Consider the following 15482-nt stretch of genomic DNA (forward strand, 5'->3'; position numbering starts at 1 on the left):
CGCTGAGGGGATAACGCCTCGTGTTCACCCCCGACACTAACGGGCGCTGAGGGGACAGTGTCTCGTGTTCACCCCCGACACTAACGGGGCGCTGAGGGGATAACGCCTCGTGTTCGCTCCCGACACTAACGTGCGCTGAGGGGACAGTGTCTCGTGTTCACCCCCGACACTAACGGGCGCTGAGGGGACAGTGTCTCGTGTTCACCCCCGACACTAACGGGCGCTGAGGGGACAGTGTCTCGTGTTCACCCCCGACACTAACGGGGCGCTGAGGGGACAGTGTCTCGTGTTCACCCCCGACACTAACGGGGCGCTGAGGGGATAACACCTCGTGTTCACCCCCGACACTAACGGGCGCTGAGGGGACAGTGTCTCGTGGTCACCCCCGACACTAACGGGCGCTGAGGGGATAACGCCTCGTGTTCACCCCCGACACTAACGGGGCGCTGAGGGGATAACGCCTCGTGGTCACCCCCGACACTAACGGGCGCTGAGGGGACAGTGTCTCGTGGTCACCCCCGACACTAACGGGCGCTGAGGGGACAGTGTCTCGTGGTCACCCCCGACACTAACGGGGCGCTGAGGGGATAACGCCTCGTGGTCACCCCCGACACTAACGGGCGCTGAGGGGAGCAGCGGGCCATGCCCCCCCCGGCACTAAGGGAGGGATGCGGCGGGGAGCAGCGCCCCGTGACCGCCCCCCTCGACACGAACAGGGGGCGCTGAGGGGAATATCGCCTCGCGGCTGCCCCTGCCCCTCCCCCTCGCACGGCGCCGCCATTTTGCAGCCGGACGGCGAGGGGCCGAGCCAAGCCGCCGCCTCCTCCCCTCCCTCCGCCGGCCGGCCGGGCCGCCGCCTTCTCCGGGGGGCCGGAGCGGCGCTGAACGGCAGGTGAGGGGCTCGGCCACGCCGCCATCTCTGCCGGGGGCGCGCTCGCTGCGGGCCGGCGTCTCCATCCTCCAGCCTAGCGCGGGGGGGGGGGCGGCGCTCCCCGCTCCCCGCTCCCCGGCGGCTGCTCTGGGCCCCCGGCGTGGGAGGGCCGCCATCACGGAGCCCTGCCTAGGGGAGGTGGGCACCCGGAGGTGGCTCAGGGCCAGTCGGCCCCGCCTCGGGGCGTGCGGTGGGGGATGGGTTCGCTCCTCTCCCCCCGCCCGGGGCAAAGGGGCGGGGTGGGGGTGCGTTCACCCCCCCCCCACTGAGGGCGAGGAGGAGATGGGTTCCTCCCCAGCCTCAGGGCATGTAAGGGGGGGATGTGGTCCCCCCCCCCGTCTCTAGATGGGAGGGTCCATCACCATGACCCTCCCGTTCCCCAAGCGTGAGAGATCGGGGCAGTACCACGTGTGCGGGGGGGGGGGGGGGGTCATTGCTTTGCTTTCTGCTTTGCTTTGCTAGCAGAGAGCGCGCAGTGTCCGCCAGGGAGAGGCGTTCGCTTTGTGTGCGCGTATCCCAGGGCTTCCCAGTCCCACGGGGACTTGCGGGTCAGTCAGTATCGATGGGGAAGGGACGAGTGTGTGAGTGGGGGGAAGGCCCCACTAATCCCCAGCCTTCCTCTGGGGCGTGAAGTTCTCTCTTGCCATCATTCTCCACTCAGAGCAGTGAGGGGGGACCTGGTGGCCCTGCCTCATCTCCACTGTAAACTTGACGCTGTGATCTGCTTGGGTGTTTTCTGTCTCCATTTCTGCCTGTCTGAGGATCCTGAAATCCTAGTGGTCTAGAATCTGTTGTGAATCCCATCCAGTTTTCACTCAGGCAGTGTTATTTTCCTTACGTACCTGATTGGCTGTGGTGGGTATGTGACTTCATCGCCAAACCAACACAATAGAAATTGGAGGCGGGAGGGAGGAAGTGGGGTATGATGGTACTGGGAAGACAACCTGGGGTAAATGTTAGGGTACGTCTAGACTACCGCGTTTTGTCGACGGAAGTTTTGTCGACAGATACTGTCGACAAAAATTCCGTCGACAAAGAGCGTCCAGACACATTGAGTTCTGTCGACAAAGCAAGCTGCTTTGTCGACAGAACTCCGTAGTCTGGACGCAACGTTACAGGCAATAACACCTTCTGTCGACAGAAGGTGTTATGCCTTGTAAAATGAGGTATACCAGCGTCGACAAAACTGCTGAGTTCTGTCGACGTTATGTCGACAGAACTCAGTGGTAGTGTAGACGCTGGTATAGTTTTGTCGACAAAAGTCCACTTTTGTCGACAAAACTAGGTAGTCTAGACACACCCTTAGTTTCTCAAACTGATCCAAACTTTGAAGGTTAGTCTGGACTAGGGATGTAAGCGAGGGGAAGCGGAGGCACAGTGGAGGGAGAGGGATAGCTCAGTGGTTTGAGCATTGGCCTGCTGCTAAACCCAGGGTTGTGAGTTCAATCCTTGTGGAGGCCATTTAGGGATTGGGGCAAAAATTCATCAGGGGTAGTACTTGGTCCTGCTGTGTAGGCAGGGGACTGGACTCGATGACCTTTCCAGGTCCCTTCCAGTTCTAGGAGATAGGTGATCTCCATTATATTATATAGTGGGAGACTGGGCACAAGCCAGGACTCTCCAAACCATGATGCTCCTGCCAACATAGCACTGTCTACACCGGTGCTTTTGTCAGTGTTAACTTACATTGTTGAAAAGTATATAGGTTGTACTTACAAAAATAAGAATAGCCTGATAGTCGTTCTTATTGATAGCCTCAGCTGAGCACAAGAATTGAAAGGGCCTGGGGTCAATGTTCCCTCTAATTTTCTATCCATATGTGGATTTTTTTCCATCCAGGTGTGGAATAAATTCTTATGTGCACTGAGGCATGTGCAAATGTATGCCACCCACAGAAACAACCTAACTGTGGGCACTCTGCTGGTCAGCTGGGTGGGATGTGAATTTCTTCTGAGTGGCCGCACAAGCGCACAGTTTATAGGGAATGCTGCAAGATCTGATCTGTCTTACTAGTTGCACAAGTGGTTTTCTTCCTTTTCCAACTTCCCCCTCTCAGAAGCTTCTGTGGTAGCATGAGCCAGTGTTTGATTCACATAAACTGAACAAAGTGATGCACAGTGGTGGAATATTTCATTTGTAGGAAATTCCCATTTTCTTGTTGGCTCTCAACTGCTGATGAGCTATGTACAGCTTCTGCATCCTGGGCAAACTGACTAAGCATAGGTCTAGTTGCAAAGGCTGGTAAAACAGCTTTAATATAGCTAGTGTTGGAATCAAACAGCTACTTCCATAAATGTGACTAATTCACACAGTCATTTTTGTAGATGTTATTTTAGAATACTTAATAAGAGGGTGTGGTAACTGTCCTACCATGGATTCTGTACCTTTGTTAGATTCTTGCTATCTCTGTTTGGAGACATTTGTGGTAAGGTATGAGATGGAGACATTAGTGTAAGTTAACTTCCTTTGTTTGCCACAGTTTGAGGGTTTTGGTTTTTTTCCAAAGTGTGAGCATGGATACGTTCAGTTCTTTGGGTAATACTGAAAGACCCTTTGAAGATATTGAAGTATGTATATATTTAAAAAGTAAGTTGCTGTCTTTTTAGCACTTTGTTAATTGAGATGGTACTTCATGTCTACAGTGATGGATGCAGTTCATCATGATACTGTCACTGGAATGCTCTAGTACCTTGTGGCACGAAAATGTGATATTTCAAACTAGAATAAAGAGTATGGAAAAACCCTGATATGATTGTTTTGTGTCTTTATTGAATAAAAGTGTCTAAATTCTCTCTTCAATGTTTGTTTTCTCTGTGGTGTTTCCATAGGAGCAATTTTAGTGTGAAAGAATGACAACAGCTACGTGACCCAGTGGATGCATTGTACAAGAGGGCATTAGTTACATCTGCCAACTTTACTGAACTCTTCCTTAAGTTCAACCCCTATTTGTAAGTTTATAATGTATTGAAAAATAAGGGAACATATACAGTATGTGTATTGTAGGTAGCTATAGAGCAGTGATACTGAGACTGAGACTTGGTGTACATGCCCCAATCTTTAAAAAGTACAAAGAAGTGCTGTAAGGATTCCCTCTTTGTTATATTGTTCTTACTTTGTTTTTACAGAACAATTCTGTGTGAGGTTGCAGGAGGATGAGTTAGTCTGCAGCCCATATTCAAAGGCAACTTCTTTCTACAGTAAATATTATAATGCTCAATATGTCTTTCATTTTTTTGCAGTATTTTAGAAGTGGAAAGACAAAGTAGGTTTTGATGTTTTGTGTGGAATCAACTGAATTAGGAGCCATCATGAATATAACAAAGGGTGGGCTGGTGCTGTTTTCTGCTAATTCCAATTCATCTTGCATGGAACTATCAAGGAGAATTGCTGAGTAAGTACTATCCAGTGGTTAGTCTTTGCTGCCATCATAGTAGGTATAAGAGGGAGGGGAAGGCATGGCTTTGCACTGCCAAGCGTGGCCTCACCTGCACTCTGTTCCCTGCTTCAGTGTGGCTCCAGGGATGCCCCTGGGCTTCAGACGCACTGAGGCTGGGGACACTGGAGTTGTCTGTGCTCCCTGTGCTCCAGAGTCAGAGGTTGGCTTGAGGGAGAGCTGGAGATCTGCCTCTGTGGTTGGGGGACTTGACTCCTGCGGGGTGCTGGTGTAGAAGAGACGAGCTTGGGCAACAGGGGAGAGTTTCCTTCCCCAGCCCTAGGTTCACCTACTGCCCAGTCAGCAGTGTAGGATATTGGTGCAGGTGGGTTGGGAGTTGAGATCAGTCTACAGCAGATAAGAATGTTTTGTAATGTTTCTTAGTAAAACTGCACCATTGTTTGGAAAAATAGTTACCTACAACATGCACAGTCAGTACAATAAATCTTTGTTCCTGATCACCAAAGCTTGCATATATGAAAATAAATATTTTAGATGTCTGCAGTCATTTTAAATAACTTTCTAATAGTCTAGGCTTTGCTGATTAAGGAACTTTGAATCACGGCTGTCTGCAGTAAATGTAATAAAGGGGTTTATGGTGAAACTCAGGTTAGCAAGCTGGGTGAGGTTTGTTGTTGGATCACCTTGCCTTGGCATCCATAGAATTGAACTCCTACATCTAGGATAGTATAAACCCTGATAACACTTTTTTCATTACCATGGAACATTCAAATTAGGGAACATTTTCCAGTGATAAGCACTCAGTGTTAGTATCTCACTTAAAATCTTTACAATAGTTGAATTTTGAAGATGGCATGTAATTTATTCACCGAATAACAAAGAAAACATTTACATCTGGCTTGTCGGTTTGAAAGCTGTGAAAGGCCACTTTCATATTTTTTGGGAAACATAAGTTACAAAAGTTCCTATTTGGATATTGTTAATAATCCTATATGGTAGAAAAATCCACTGGTTTTTCTTTCCATATGTACTATGGCTTTGTTAGTTATCAAGGCTTGTCCTTTCTGCTCAATACAAGTTTATTTAGATGTAGAGGGTCTTTTGTATAATGTGTGCTAATCTCTTATGTCTTGTATAAATCTGTATCGTACTTCATGAGGCATTTAGAAATTTCAGTCATGACAGGTTTCTTACTTCCCTATAGTCTAAATCAGACATGACATAAGAAGAACAGACAAGAAGGGTACTGAGGGAGGGCTAAAATTGCACAGTATTTGGATATGGACATATTTGTGCATCATTCATGCTAGGGATGTCAACGAGTAATGGACTATACGATTAACTGCTAAGCCTAGGTTTATTGGTTAATCTTGTCGGCTACCCACAATCTCCCTCCCTTGCCAGTTCCCCCCAGCAGTAGCTCCACGGTTCCACCCCGTGCTGCTGCTTCTGTCAGAGGCAGCAGCGCATGAGTGTGGGGGTCTGAGCTCCCGGTGGACAGAGGCCGCTGCCAGACCTACCTCTGTATGTGGCCAGGCAGCTGCAGACAAAAGGCTGCTTCATAACCGCCTCCCCATTCCCTCTGCTCCCCCCACCCCTCAAGCAGCCTCTGTCCATGGGGAGCTTGGACCCCTGCAGACAGGGGTTGCTGCCATCCCGTGCAGCTGCCTCTGTATCAGAGACAGCAGTGCGGGGCAGCAAGGAGCTGGTTTTTAACTGGCTCCCCTCGCAGACTGACTCCCGCCTTCCAGCCTGCGCTGCTGCCTCTAATATAGAGGCAGCAGTGCAGGGTTGCAGAGGGCTCCCCAACAGTGGGGCTGAAGCGCACTGGCTGCTGGCCTCACTCCTGGGAATTATCAAATAGCTGTGTAACCGCTAAGATTCCATGCAATTACACGACTGTTCAGTTACCCGATATGTAACATCCCTAATTCATGCTATTAATTCCTTTTTAGTAATTGGTCTTTCTATGCTAATATAGTCAATTGTAGTTTAACCTTCAAAAACTTATTAACTACAGCTTTGTCTGCTCTTGCCCTTATTTTACCTCGTTTAGTCTCAAAAGGAAATTTCCCTGGGAAAGGACCAGTTTAAACTCAGTCTTGTGAAGCCGCATGCACATCCATGACATTATGTAGATAATGATGAGAAACTTGTTGCCTAATTTTCATAACTTTGAATTATTTTAATGTTCTTTGTTTTTGTTTTTAATTGTGGACAGGCTTAGATCGATCTGCAATGTAACTGGTAAAATACAGATTTGTGAGAAATTTCATAATAAAACATTTGTCTTGTGATTTATGAATTGTAGTTTTGTACAGTGCTATTAACATTAGATTGGGCTGCTTCTTTATTCTGGTGTCCGTTCTCTTCAGTGTAATGTTCTGATTTTTGCTTTTCTTTTTTCTTTTCAGACGCCTAGGGTTAGAGATGGGTAAAGTTCAGGTCTATCAGGAGCCAAACAGAGGTGAGCATTTAATGGCTTAATACAGTGGTTCCCAACCTTTTTTATACTAGGAACCGGCAAACCCACTCACAAACTTTTGGTGGATCGGCAACATTGTATTTGCATATTAATTATATGAATATGCAAATAAAAATGTTGCCGGTCCACCAGAAGTTTGTGAATGGGTTTGCCGGTCCCTGATACAAAAAGCCCCGGCCCCTAGTGCCAGCCCTAACCTCTAGAGCACCTCACCCCTCCACTGCTCTCCCAGTGCCAGCCACTGATCCTAGAGTCCCCTTCACCCAACTGCCCAGTGCCAGCCTCTCTCCCTCAGAGTCCCCTAGTGCCAGCCCCCCTACCCCAAATGCCTCAGTCCCCGTCTCCTGTTTCCAGAGCCCCACTGCACCCAGTCCCCCAGGTTCGCCCCTGTGCCAGCCTTCAGTACCCAACATTAACCCTGTCCCCAGTGCCAGTCCTACCCCCAGCCCACTCATTACCAGCCCCACCCCTATAGCCCCCCATTCTGGATGTCACCATGCCCCTCAGTGTCAGCTCTCCCCTCCCGCCTTTTAGAGCCCCCCAAGCACTAGCCTCACCCCCAGAACCCTCCTTACCTAGCCCTGCCGCTGCCTTCCAGCCGCCAGCTGAGCACAGAGCGCTTCGCTGCATGGTGGAAGTGCTGCACAGAGCCCACAGCGTGCTGGGGCCCTGCCGAGTGCCATGGCAGCCAGGCTCCATGCGGCACTTGGTCCTGGCCAATTGCTGCAGCTGCCCATTACGCGGCCCTGCCAACTCTAGAACTGGGGCCACTGTGAGGCTGCCCCAGTAGGGTCAGCCTCACTGTGGCCCTGACTCCAGCTGCAGCACACCCAGTTGCCCACCAGGCCATGTTTATGTCCACTCATACTGCTGCTGTGTGGGGAACCCCAGTGGACGGGGTTCATTAGCAGCTTGGGGCGTGCCCTGGCAGTGTGCCATTGCCTGGCAGATGGGTTCATGGCATTGCAAACCGCTGGCTTAATAAGCCTCTCATTCTGCTTCTGTGGGAGACAGTATATTACTTAACCCTCTTCAGAATTTATTTACAGAAAAGTGAAGCATCATTTTTTCATGTTTATGTTCTCTTATATATGTGTTCTGTTACCTCTCGTCCTTCTGCCTTCTGAGAACTATCATTCTTCCAGACCACCTGTTTTTGTTTGTGATCATATCTCTCTCTCTCTTGCACGCATGGACACACTGTCTCCAGTTAGCCTTTTTTATGTTGTTCCTTCATCCTCATTAAATGCTGCTATTGTCATGGTGCAACACTATTGTTCAGAGGGTTCATGCAAGTAGTCACCATCATCACCTTCCTTAGATCCAAAAGGATACATTTTCAAATCCTAATGTGGGAATTTATCATATGACTCACATTATCATTAGTGCGAGTTGTGCAGCTAATGCACGTAAGTCTGTAAATTTGACCATGAGTCAAAATGGCTATTCTCTTTCAGTCTGAAGGTGGAGAAATTATTTCGTTTTTAGATTGGTCTATAGTGCATAATGAATTTGTGGAGCAATTTGATGAAGTCTTGTTGTATGTTTATTAAATCTTTGTATATGTTTAACATCTCTAGTCCAGCACTTCTCTGGTAGCCAAATCTGTGGTCTGGCATGACTTTAGTTAGCTGGATGTGCACTTATCATGGGAGTGGCCAGATTTCCCACGATCCCATGAAGTTTGTTTATAGCCACCAGTCCTGGCCTTCAGTGTTCTGTGCTGTTGTTTAGCTCTAATTTACCCCCTTTTAATGTCTTCTAAGAGTCCAGTAAGCAGTGGAAGTGTTGGTGTTGCTCCATGGTGTCCAACCAGTTCTGAAACAGTAGCCACTATACTGTGGCTAAATAGAGAACTAGCCACTCTACCAGCCAAGTAGCCACGTTGTTCAAGCCAAGTAGCCACATTCAATCAGCCAAATAGCCACTAGTGGCTAGTGTGTTGGACACTGCAAGTATTGCTGCTAAACAGTATTGACCTGCTAGGGTTTGGCAAGTTCTCTGTTCAGTACTGGTCAGGTCTTGATCGCCTAGAGAGTTTCAACTTATCTTTCTCTTCTTGACAGAAACAAGAGTGCAAATTCAAGAGTCAGTGAGAGGAAAAGATGTCTTTATCATCCAAACAGTTTCAAAGTGAGTAACAACTAACACACATTTCAAAGAAACTAGAATAGCTTCTTTAGAATGTGTGATTTTATGTAGACATGGTTTATCTTTACTAATTCTTTTGTCTTCAGTTTTCTTTTTTTGTCCATATGAGAGATTCTTAGGTGGGCCAGTTGTTTTCTGTGATTTAGAAAGTGTGTATTTAGGGGACCTTATTATAATCTGACTGTTATTTTGTCTATATTCGGATGAATTTGGATTTTGCTTCCTGGGTTTCTGCATTCTTTTTAATGTTCATTCTGTTACTTTAAAATCTTGTTGCGGTTGGCTACCCTGAATGCAGTACCACTTAATGCTTTTAAATATGGGAACACTTACTTCAAAGCAAATGGCTCCTGTGACTTAATTAAGCAACATAATTGTATGTTCTCAAGAACATACATGCAGAGGAATCCCTCTGGTTTCTGACAGCAGCAGAAATAATAGGACTGGTTTACCTGGTGATCAGTCCTTCCATGTTAAAATATTTCACTCAGTCTTTTTCTTTAGAGACAGAGGAGATAAGACGTTAATTGCCAAATATTTAATGCCTAGTGTTGGCTAAGGCCTACTTTTGGCCCAAATGATAGATTACTTATTATAGGAATCTAAAACTGTTAGACCTGTCCATAGTGAAAATATATTTACGCAATTTTTATCTTGTGGTGCAAAGATGTTGGAGACAACTTACAGTGTAGGCCTTATTCCGGTTAGTATGTTTTGCTGATAAAGTCCTGAAAATGTCCCTCTAAACAATGAGGTTGGTGAACAGGCAACAGGAGAAGAAATAATGAAGTATAGTCCTATTGAGAAATTAAAATAGCCTGTCAAGTGCAGTGGCCTACCTGGGATGCATATTTGGATTCCCTGTATGGGTATTTCAGTTGCCAGCTTTTCTTCAGTGGGATGAAGTTCCTTGAAGCAGATGCAGGTATCACATTGGATTCAGCTAAAGGAAATTTATGTGTGGATACAGAACTAGAAACTTCTCATTCCAGGGATGTGAATACTACGATCATGGAGCTCCTGATCATGGTGTATGCTTGTAAAACCTCCTGTGCCAAAAGCATTATTGGAGTGGTTCCCTACTTCCCATACAGCAAGCAGTGCAAGATGAGGAAAAGGGGCTCCATTGTCTCTAAATTACTGGCTTCGATGATGTGCAAAGCTGGTAAGAATGCAGGATGTTGTGAAATAATCAGGGCATGGCGGGCTTCTGATGTCATATTTAACTTGACAGCTGTATGCATTAAACTGAGAACTTTAATAAGAAATAGCTAAAAAGATTTTTAGCAAGAGGAAATTTTAAACCCTTGTGAGGAAAATCCAACATAAAACCAATACAAAGTGGTGAGTGAAATGCTGGATTAAAATGAGCACATCTTTATAACAGCCACTGTAGAATTTGTGCCAAGGTGAGTTTGTATGATAAGTCTCCCAGATTTCCTACTATCCTGGAAGGATGGGTTCCTTTGCTTTGGTACTGCTGCTGGATGCCTTCTCTCTTTTCCTAACTCTCCCTTGGGCAGTTGTATTTCTGTCACTTTCTCTTTTTGCCTATCTGTTGGGTGATCCCACTTACACCTAGTGTTTACTTTTAAGGTGACGTCTGAGATATGGGATAAATTCCCCTGATTCTTCCAGAAGAGTGACCTTCCTGTTCTTTCCCATGGCACCTGTCCTTGGATCATGTGGATAGTTACAGTGAACACTTCATAGATATGCTGTGTAATAGTGTGTTCTGGTCTTATAGAGTTAATTAAATATTGAGTCTCATTTCGTGGGAAGAAGTGTGGGAGTAATTAGAATTTGGGATCAGGAGTCAGGAACTCTGAATTACAATTTCAGCTCTGTCATAGCCTTACTGTATGACCCTGGGCAAATGACTTAATCTCTGTCTTAGTTTCTTGAAATCTGGAAAGGAAGTGGCACTTATGTGTGGCATGGGGGTATTGAGAATTTTAGTTAATTTTTGTAAATTGTTGTGAGGGCTTTGGTAAAAGGCACTACAAAAGTGCAAAGTACTCTTTATTAATTTAATACCCTATAAATCTTAATGGGAATTTTTTTACTATGTATATTACAATAAAACTAGTATTATTTTGTTCAAGTATAATAGAATTTTCATGTTCTAAACAATTATAAGTGAAAGCTACAGGAGGAGTAAATTTGATATTTACAGATCATATCTAGGTTTGTGCTGTTTGGTTTTTATACAGTGGCTTTTAAGTGTACTTTCTTTTCAAAGGTCTAACTCACCTTATTACTATGGATTTACATCAGAAGGAAATACAGGGGTTCTTTAATATTCCAGTTGATAATTTGAGAGCATCTCCATTCTTACTTCAGTACATTCAAGAAGAGGTGAGCAAGGTCTACTAATGTGCGTGAGAGTTGTCTTTTCAGTGTTGTATTTCAGATTATCCCTAGGTTTAGAACATCTGTAAAGACACTTAGAGTGAAATTCAATATATTTTTAAAAGTCTGTAGAAAAGAGAAGGGATTTCATCTTTGGGGGAGTTTTAAAATGGTATTTTTTTGTTTTTTCTATTCTTCCACACATCAAAATTCTTCCTACTCTGTAAACACCAAAATAAAAAGTTTGGATTAAGGATTATTAATTTATGAAAGTGTAAACGTATATCATTGTACAAATGTGAATTGAGGAAGTAGAGAAAGACTTGTGGATATAAAGTGATATTTAGAGAAAAATATTTATTGTAACATTTAGGGACGTTAAAAAGAGGGTAATTGAGTAACGGTATAGTCAGCGTGTACCCGCTCCTGCCTGCCAGCCCTGTTGCCGGGGAGCTGGCTGCCACTCTGCAGTGCAGTATCTGATACAGCAGTAGCAGCACAGGGCAGCAGCTGGCTCCCCGAGAGCCAATGCATGCTGGAAGTCGGTTTTTAAGCTGGCTCCCTCTGCATACCGGCTCCTGGCTCCTTCCCACTCTCAGGGAGCCAGCTGCTGCCCCACACTGTGGACTCTGATATAGAGCCCACTCGCAGAGTAGCAGCCCGCTCCTCAGGAGCAGGACAGGAGCCTGTGTGTAACCATTCCTGGTGATTGATAAGACCAGGCTTATCGGTTAACCATGTAAATGGTTATTCTATTACATCCCTAGTAACATTCTGCTTCTCTCAGTGGCTAAAGTCCAGTGATTTGGAAGAACAGGAATGCTTCCCATCCTAAATTAGACACATAGCTATTTGCCCAGTGGAGGCACTCATTGACCTAAGAGATTATTTTATATAGGCATAGCTTTCCTTTGTACTAAATGGTCGATGATGTGTATTTGCTATGACATATTTTTAAACTTGATTGAGGAACTTGTCAACTTTAGGGGCAGTGATCTTTTCTTAGCCAGTAGTTAACTGATTTAATATGTTAGAAAATCCTCACTAGCTAAGAGGGCAGTAGTATAAAGCTCACCAGCAGATTTTTTGAAAGCTGGCAGACTCCTGTGGGAGTGAATATTTAGAAGATTGTTTTCTTATTTCACTTGCTTTATCTTTTCTCTGCTTGATATCTTACTTTCTTGCAAGTCATTCTAACTAAAAGGACCTTACATACTTAGTTTCCCAGGATATGGACATACTTAGTGCCTTCTAGTCAATTCAAAGGCCTATGTTGTATGTGAATCTCTTTATAAAGTTGCTATGTAACACTGATCAGGAAGAACTCATCTGCATTTCATGGTTACCATATATGTTCTAGATGTCATGCATTTTGAAAGCTACAGCTTGCAAAATGTTTGTTAGTGTCTTTAATGGGATGTATCGAATAGTACGAAACAAGTTCAACTTGATAAATGGAGATGTACAAAGAAAGAACTCAAACCATGAGTCAAATTGTAAAGGTTGGGAGCTTCTGGTGTCCATTCCATGATCATTTCCTACATATATTTTTATAAGAACTGAAGATGAAATTGGACTTTCTTCCACCCAGGCTACTCATTTCTTTGGATACTGTGTGGCATAAGGATTTCATGGGCTTAATGTTTGTGTTGCTTATTTAGTGAACATTTGATATCTACTTCACAGACTATACAGCATGCACTTAGATGTTAGTGACTTAATATAACACTTTGCTGCTAGGAGTTGCCACTGCCCATATTTTAAGTTTTGAAGGGTATTGTTGACCAGTTTCAGTTTGTTCACTTAGCTTTTTCATGAACTGAGCAATGGAAATCACCTTTGGAGATTTGGTAGTTAAACGTGAGACAATCCTGTTTGAATAGAAATAGAGTCTACAGTATGTTAAAGGACATGCCCTACCTTGACCATACCTTGCATTGTATGCCTCTTCAATATGACTTGTCTAATTTTGCAAGATCTGTAAAGGAGCATGCCTACTTGAGGGGGGGGGAGGAAGACTTCCACACTTTTTTTTTTTCCTTTTCATATTTCTTGTAGCAGGGCTAGAAGCCCCATCTATTATTAATGTTGCCTGACACTTTCTATTGTAAGATCTGCATTGTGTTGCTTAGAACTTAGGTAAACTGACCTGTTTGGGTTAACATTTTCTATGCTAGTTGTCTGCTTCAAGCTAAATAATTTTGAAGTTTTTAGCCAAAATGGATCAATTGTTTCAGAAGTAAGGCTAGGGAAAAATACATTGTTTTGTCCATTTTAAAATCTTGATACATTTTATCTAGCACTCCATGTTTTGGAGCAAGGATTGGACAGGAAATGGCCTCGGTGTTAGGGATTAGGTATGTCAACATGTAGTCATGTACACGATTAACCAATAAGACTAGGCTTATTGGTTATTCTTATTGACTACAGGCATTTCTCCCCCCCCCGCGCCGCCTCTGTATCAACCACTCCCCACGAGCACCAGTTCCTGTGGAGCCGCCTCCCCACCCCCTTGCTGCTGCTACTATCCGAGGCAGCTGTGTGGGTGGGACAGGGCAGGGGAGGCTGCTCCGTGGGATGCTGCCGCAGCCTCTGTCTGTGGGAAGTTTAGGCCTCCCGTGGACAGAGACTGCTGATACAGAGGCAGCAGTGCGAGTTGGTAGAGGGCTCCCCAGAAGTGGGACTGGGAGTGCCGTGGCTGCTGGCTCTGCCCCTACCCCTGGGGACTATCGAATAGTCGTGTAACCAATAATATTTTGTGTGGTTACACAACAATCCAATTAATCTCTATCTAACATCCCTATTAGAGATCTGCCTTTTGCTGTGTATTGAAAATCCACCTACAGTTGGCCAGGTTGTAAGACTTTGAAAAGTCAATTTAAATATAATTAGTAGAGGCTTCTTAGATTTTAGCAGCTAAATTCTACAAAAATTCTGCTTACACTGAGCGTGTTCTAGCTTGGGTCTGAGGAGGACTTTCCCTGCAAAGGTGTCTGGCCGTCTGAACTGTGGAACAGGGAGTCTCTCTCCTCTGTGTTCCCAGTGATTCCTCTTCCCCTCTTGGCTGATGGAGGAGGAAGCTGCCTGATTTGAATGTGAAAGGAACAAGACTTGGACTTGATGAAACGAGGTAGGGAAGATCGGGTCAAGAACACTGGGATGGGTGAAGACAGGGGCTGTGCAGGGAGAGGGAACTGGGAGTTGGGAGGGAAGGAGAGAGCAGAATGAGATCCAGAGCCAGTGGAGAGGGGGAAGAGAGTAAGCTTATAAGGATCCAGGGTCTCGAGGCAAAACTGGGACCATCTGGGCAAAGATACTGGAACAAGGAGCCATGGATGGGGGTAAGAACACAGACTGGACGAGGAGCCTGAAGTGGAAGCCAGTGGGGATGGAGAACAGAATGTGGGGAGAGGGAGCAGAAACAGTGAAATGGGCAGAACTGGGACTAGCTAAGTGTGGAGAACTTGGATGAGAAGCCAGAAGGGGGGAAGAAACAAGACTGTGACAAGTTAGAGTCGTTATGCTTGAGAGGAGTGGGCAGAAGAACTTGTGCCACCTAGATCACACTCCCTCCAGAATCTGAAATAGATTCCTGAGTCTGAGCCTTCCTCTGATCAGCAAATAACTGTGAAACCCTGTGGTTAAGATTCTTGTTCCCCATTAACGTTGGGCCACATAAAATGACAGTCTACTACTATTACCAGTTATTCTGTTTGATCAAGTGGTACTGGTCTGTGCAATAGACATAAATGTTCCCTTCGGTTGATGATCAGTATGGGTGTGAGTATGATGCCACATGATGGAATTCAGGGTTTTTTTTTTTCAGTTTATTTTTAAAAAATGTAGGAAATCACACACACACAAAACAACATTACAAGAACATTTTTAAGGTTGTAAAATCAGCCATTCGAAACTAGGGTTGTTTGCTTAAACTTGAACTATTTGATACTTTAGATTTTTTTTTTAAAAAAAATTAAATTGTAAAATTATATGTAGCGCTTAATGAACTTAAGTGTCTATAAAAGCTATGACACAGATGATCTCTGTTTGCTGCAGATCCCAGATTACAGGAATGCTGTGATTGTAGCCAAATCACCTGCGTCTGCAAAGAGGTGCGTATGAGCCACTCCATTTGATTGCCGCAAGCAATAGTAACTAACATAGTTCCT

At 45.1% G+C, this 15482-nt stretch overlaps 1 protein-coding gene across 1 annotated transcript in view; it reads left to right on the forward strand.

Annotated features, from left to right (window-relative positions):
• The first annotated feature begins 612 nt into the window (after nucleotides 1-612).
• The window catches only part of PRPSAP2 (phosphoribosyl pyrophosphate synthetase associated protein 2), a 29509-nt gene continuing 14639 nt past the window's right edge, over nucleotides 613-15482 (forward strand). The window contains exons 1-8 of the mRNA XM_075899774.2: nucleotides 613-892; nucleotides 3760-3879; nucleotides 4171-4322; nucleotides 6740-6792; nucleotides 8877-8943; nucleotides 9954-10126; nucleotides 11204-11319; nucleotides 15370-15425. Of these exons, the coding sequence (XP_075755889.1) occupies nucleotides 4204-4322; nucleotides 6740-6792; nucleotides 8877-8943; nucleotides 9954-10126; nucleotides 11204-11319; nucleotides 15370-15425 (584 nt within the window). The 5' untranslated portion in view covers nucleotides 613-892; nucleotides 3760-3879; nucleotides 4171-4203. The remainder of the gene's footprint in view (nucleotides 893-3759; nucleotides 3880-4170; nucleotides 4323-6739; nucleotides 6793-8876; nucleotides 8944-9953; nucleotides 10127-11203; nucleotides 11320-15369; nucleotides 15426-15482) is intronic.

This window comes from Pelodiscus sinensis, chromosome 15, assembly GCF_052426305.1.
Source record: "Pelodiscus sinensis isolate ZL-2025 chromosome 15, ASM5242630v1, whole genome shotgun sequence".
In the NCBI taxonomy this organism is placed as follows: Eukaryota; Metazoa; Chordata; order Testudines; family Trionychidae; genus Pelodiscus; species Pelodiscus sinensis.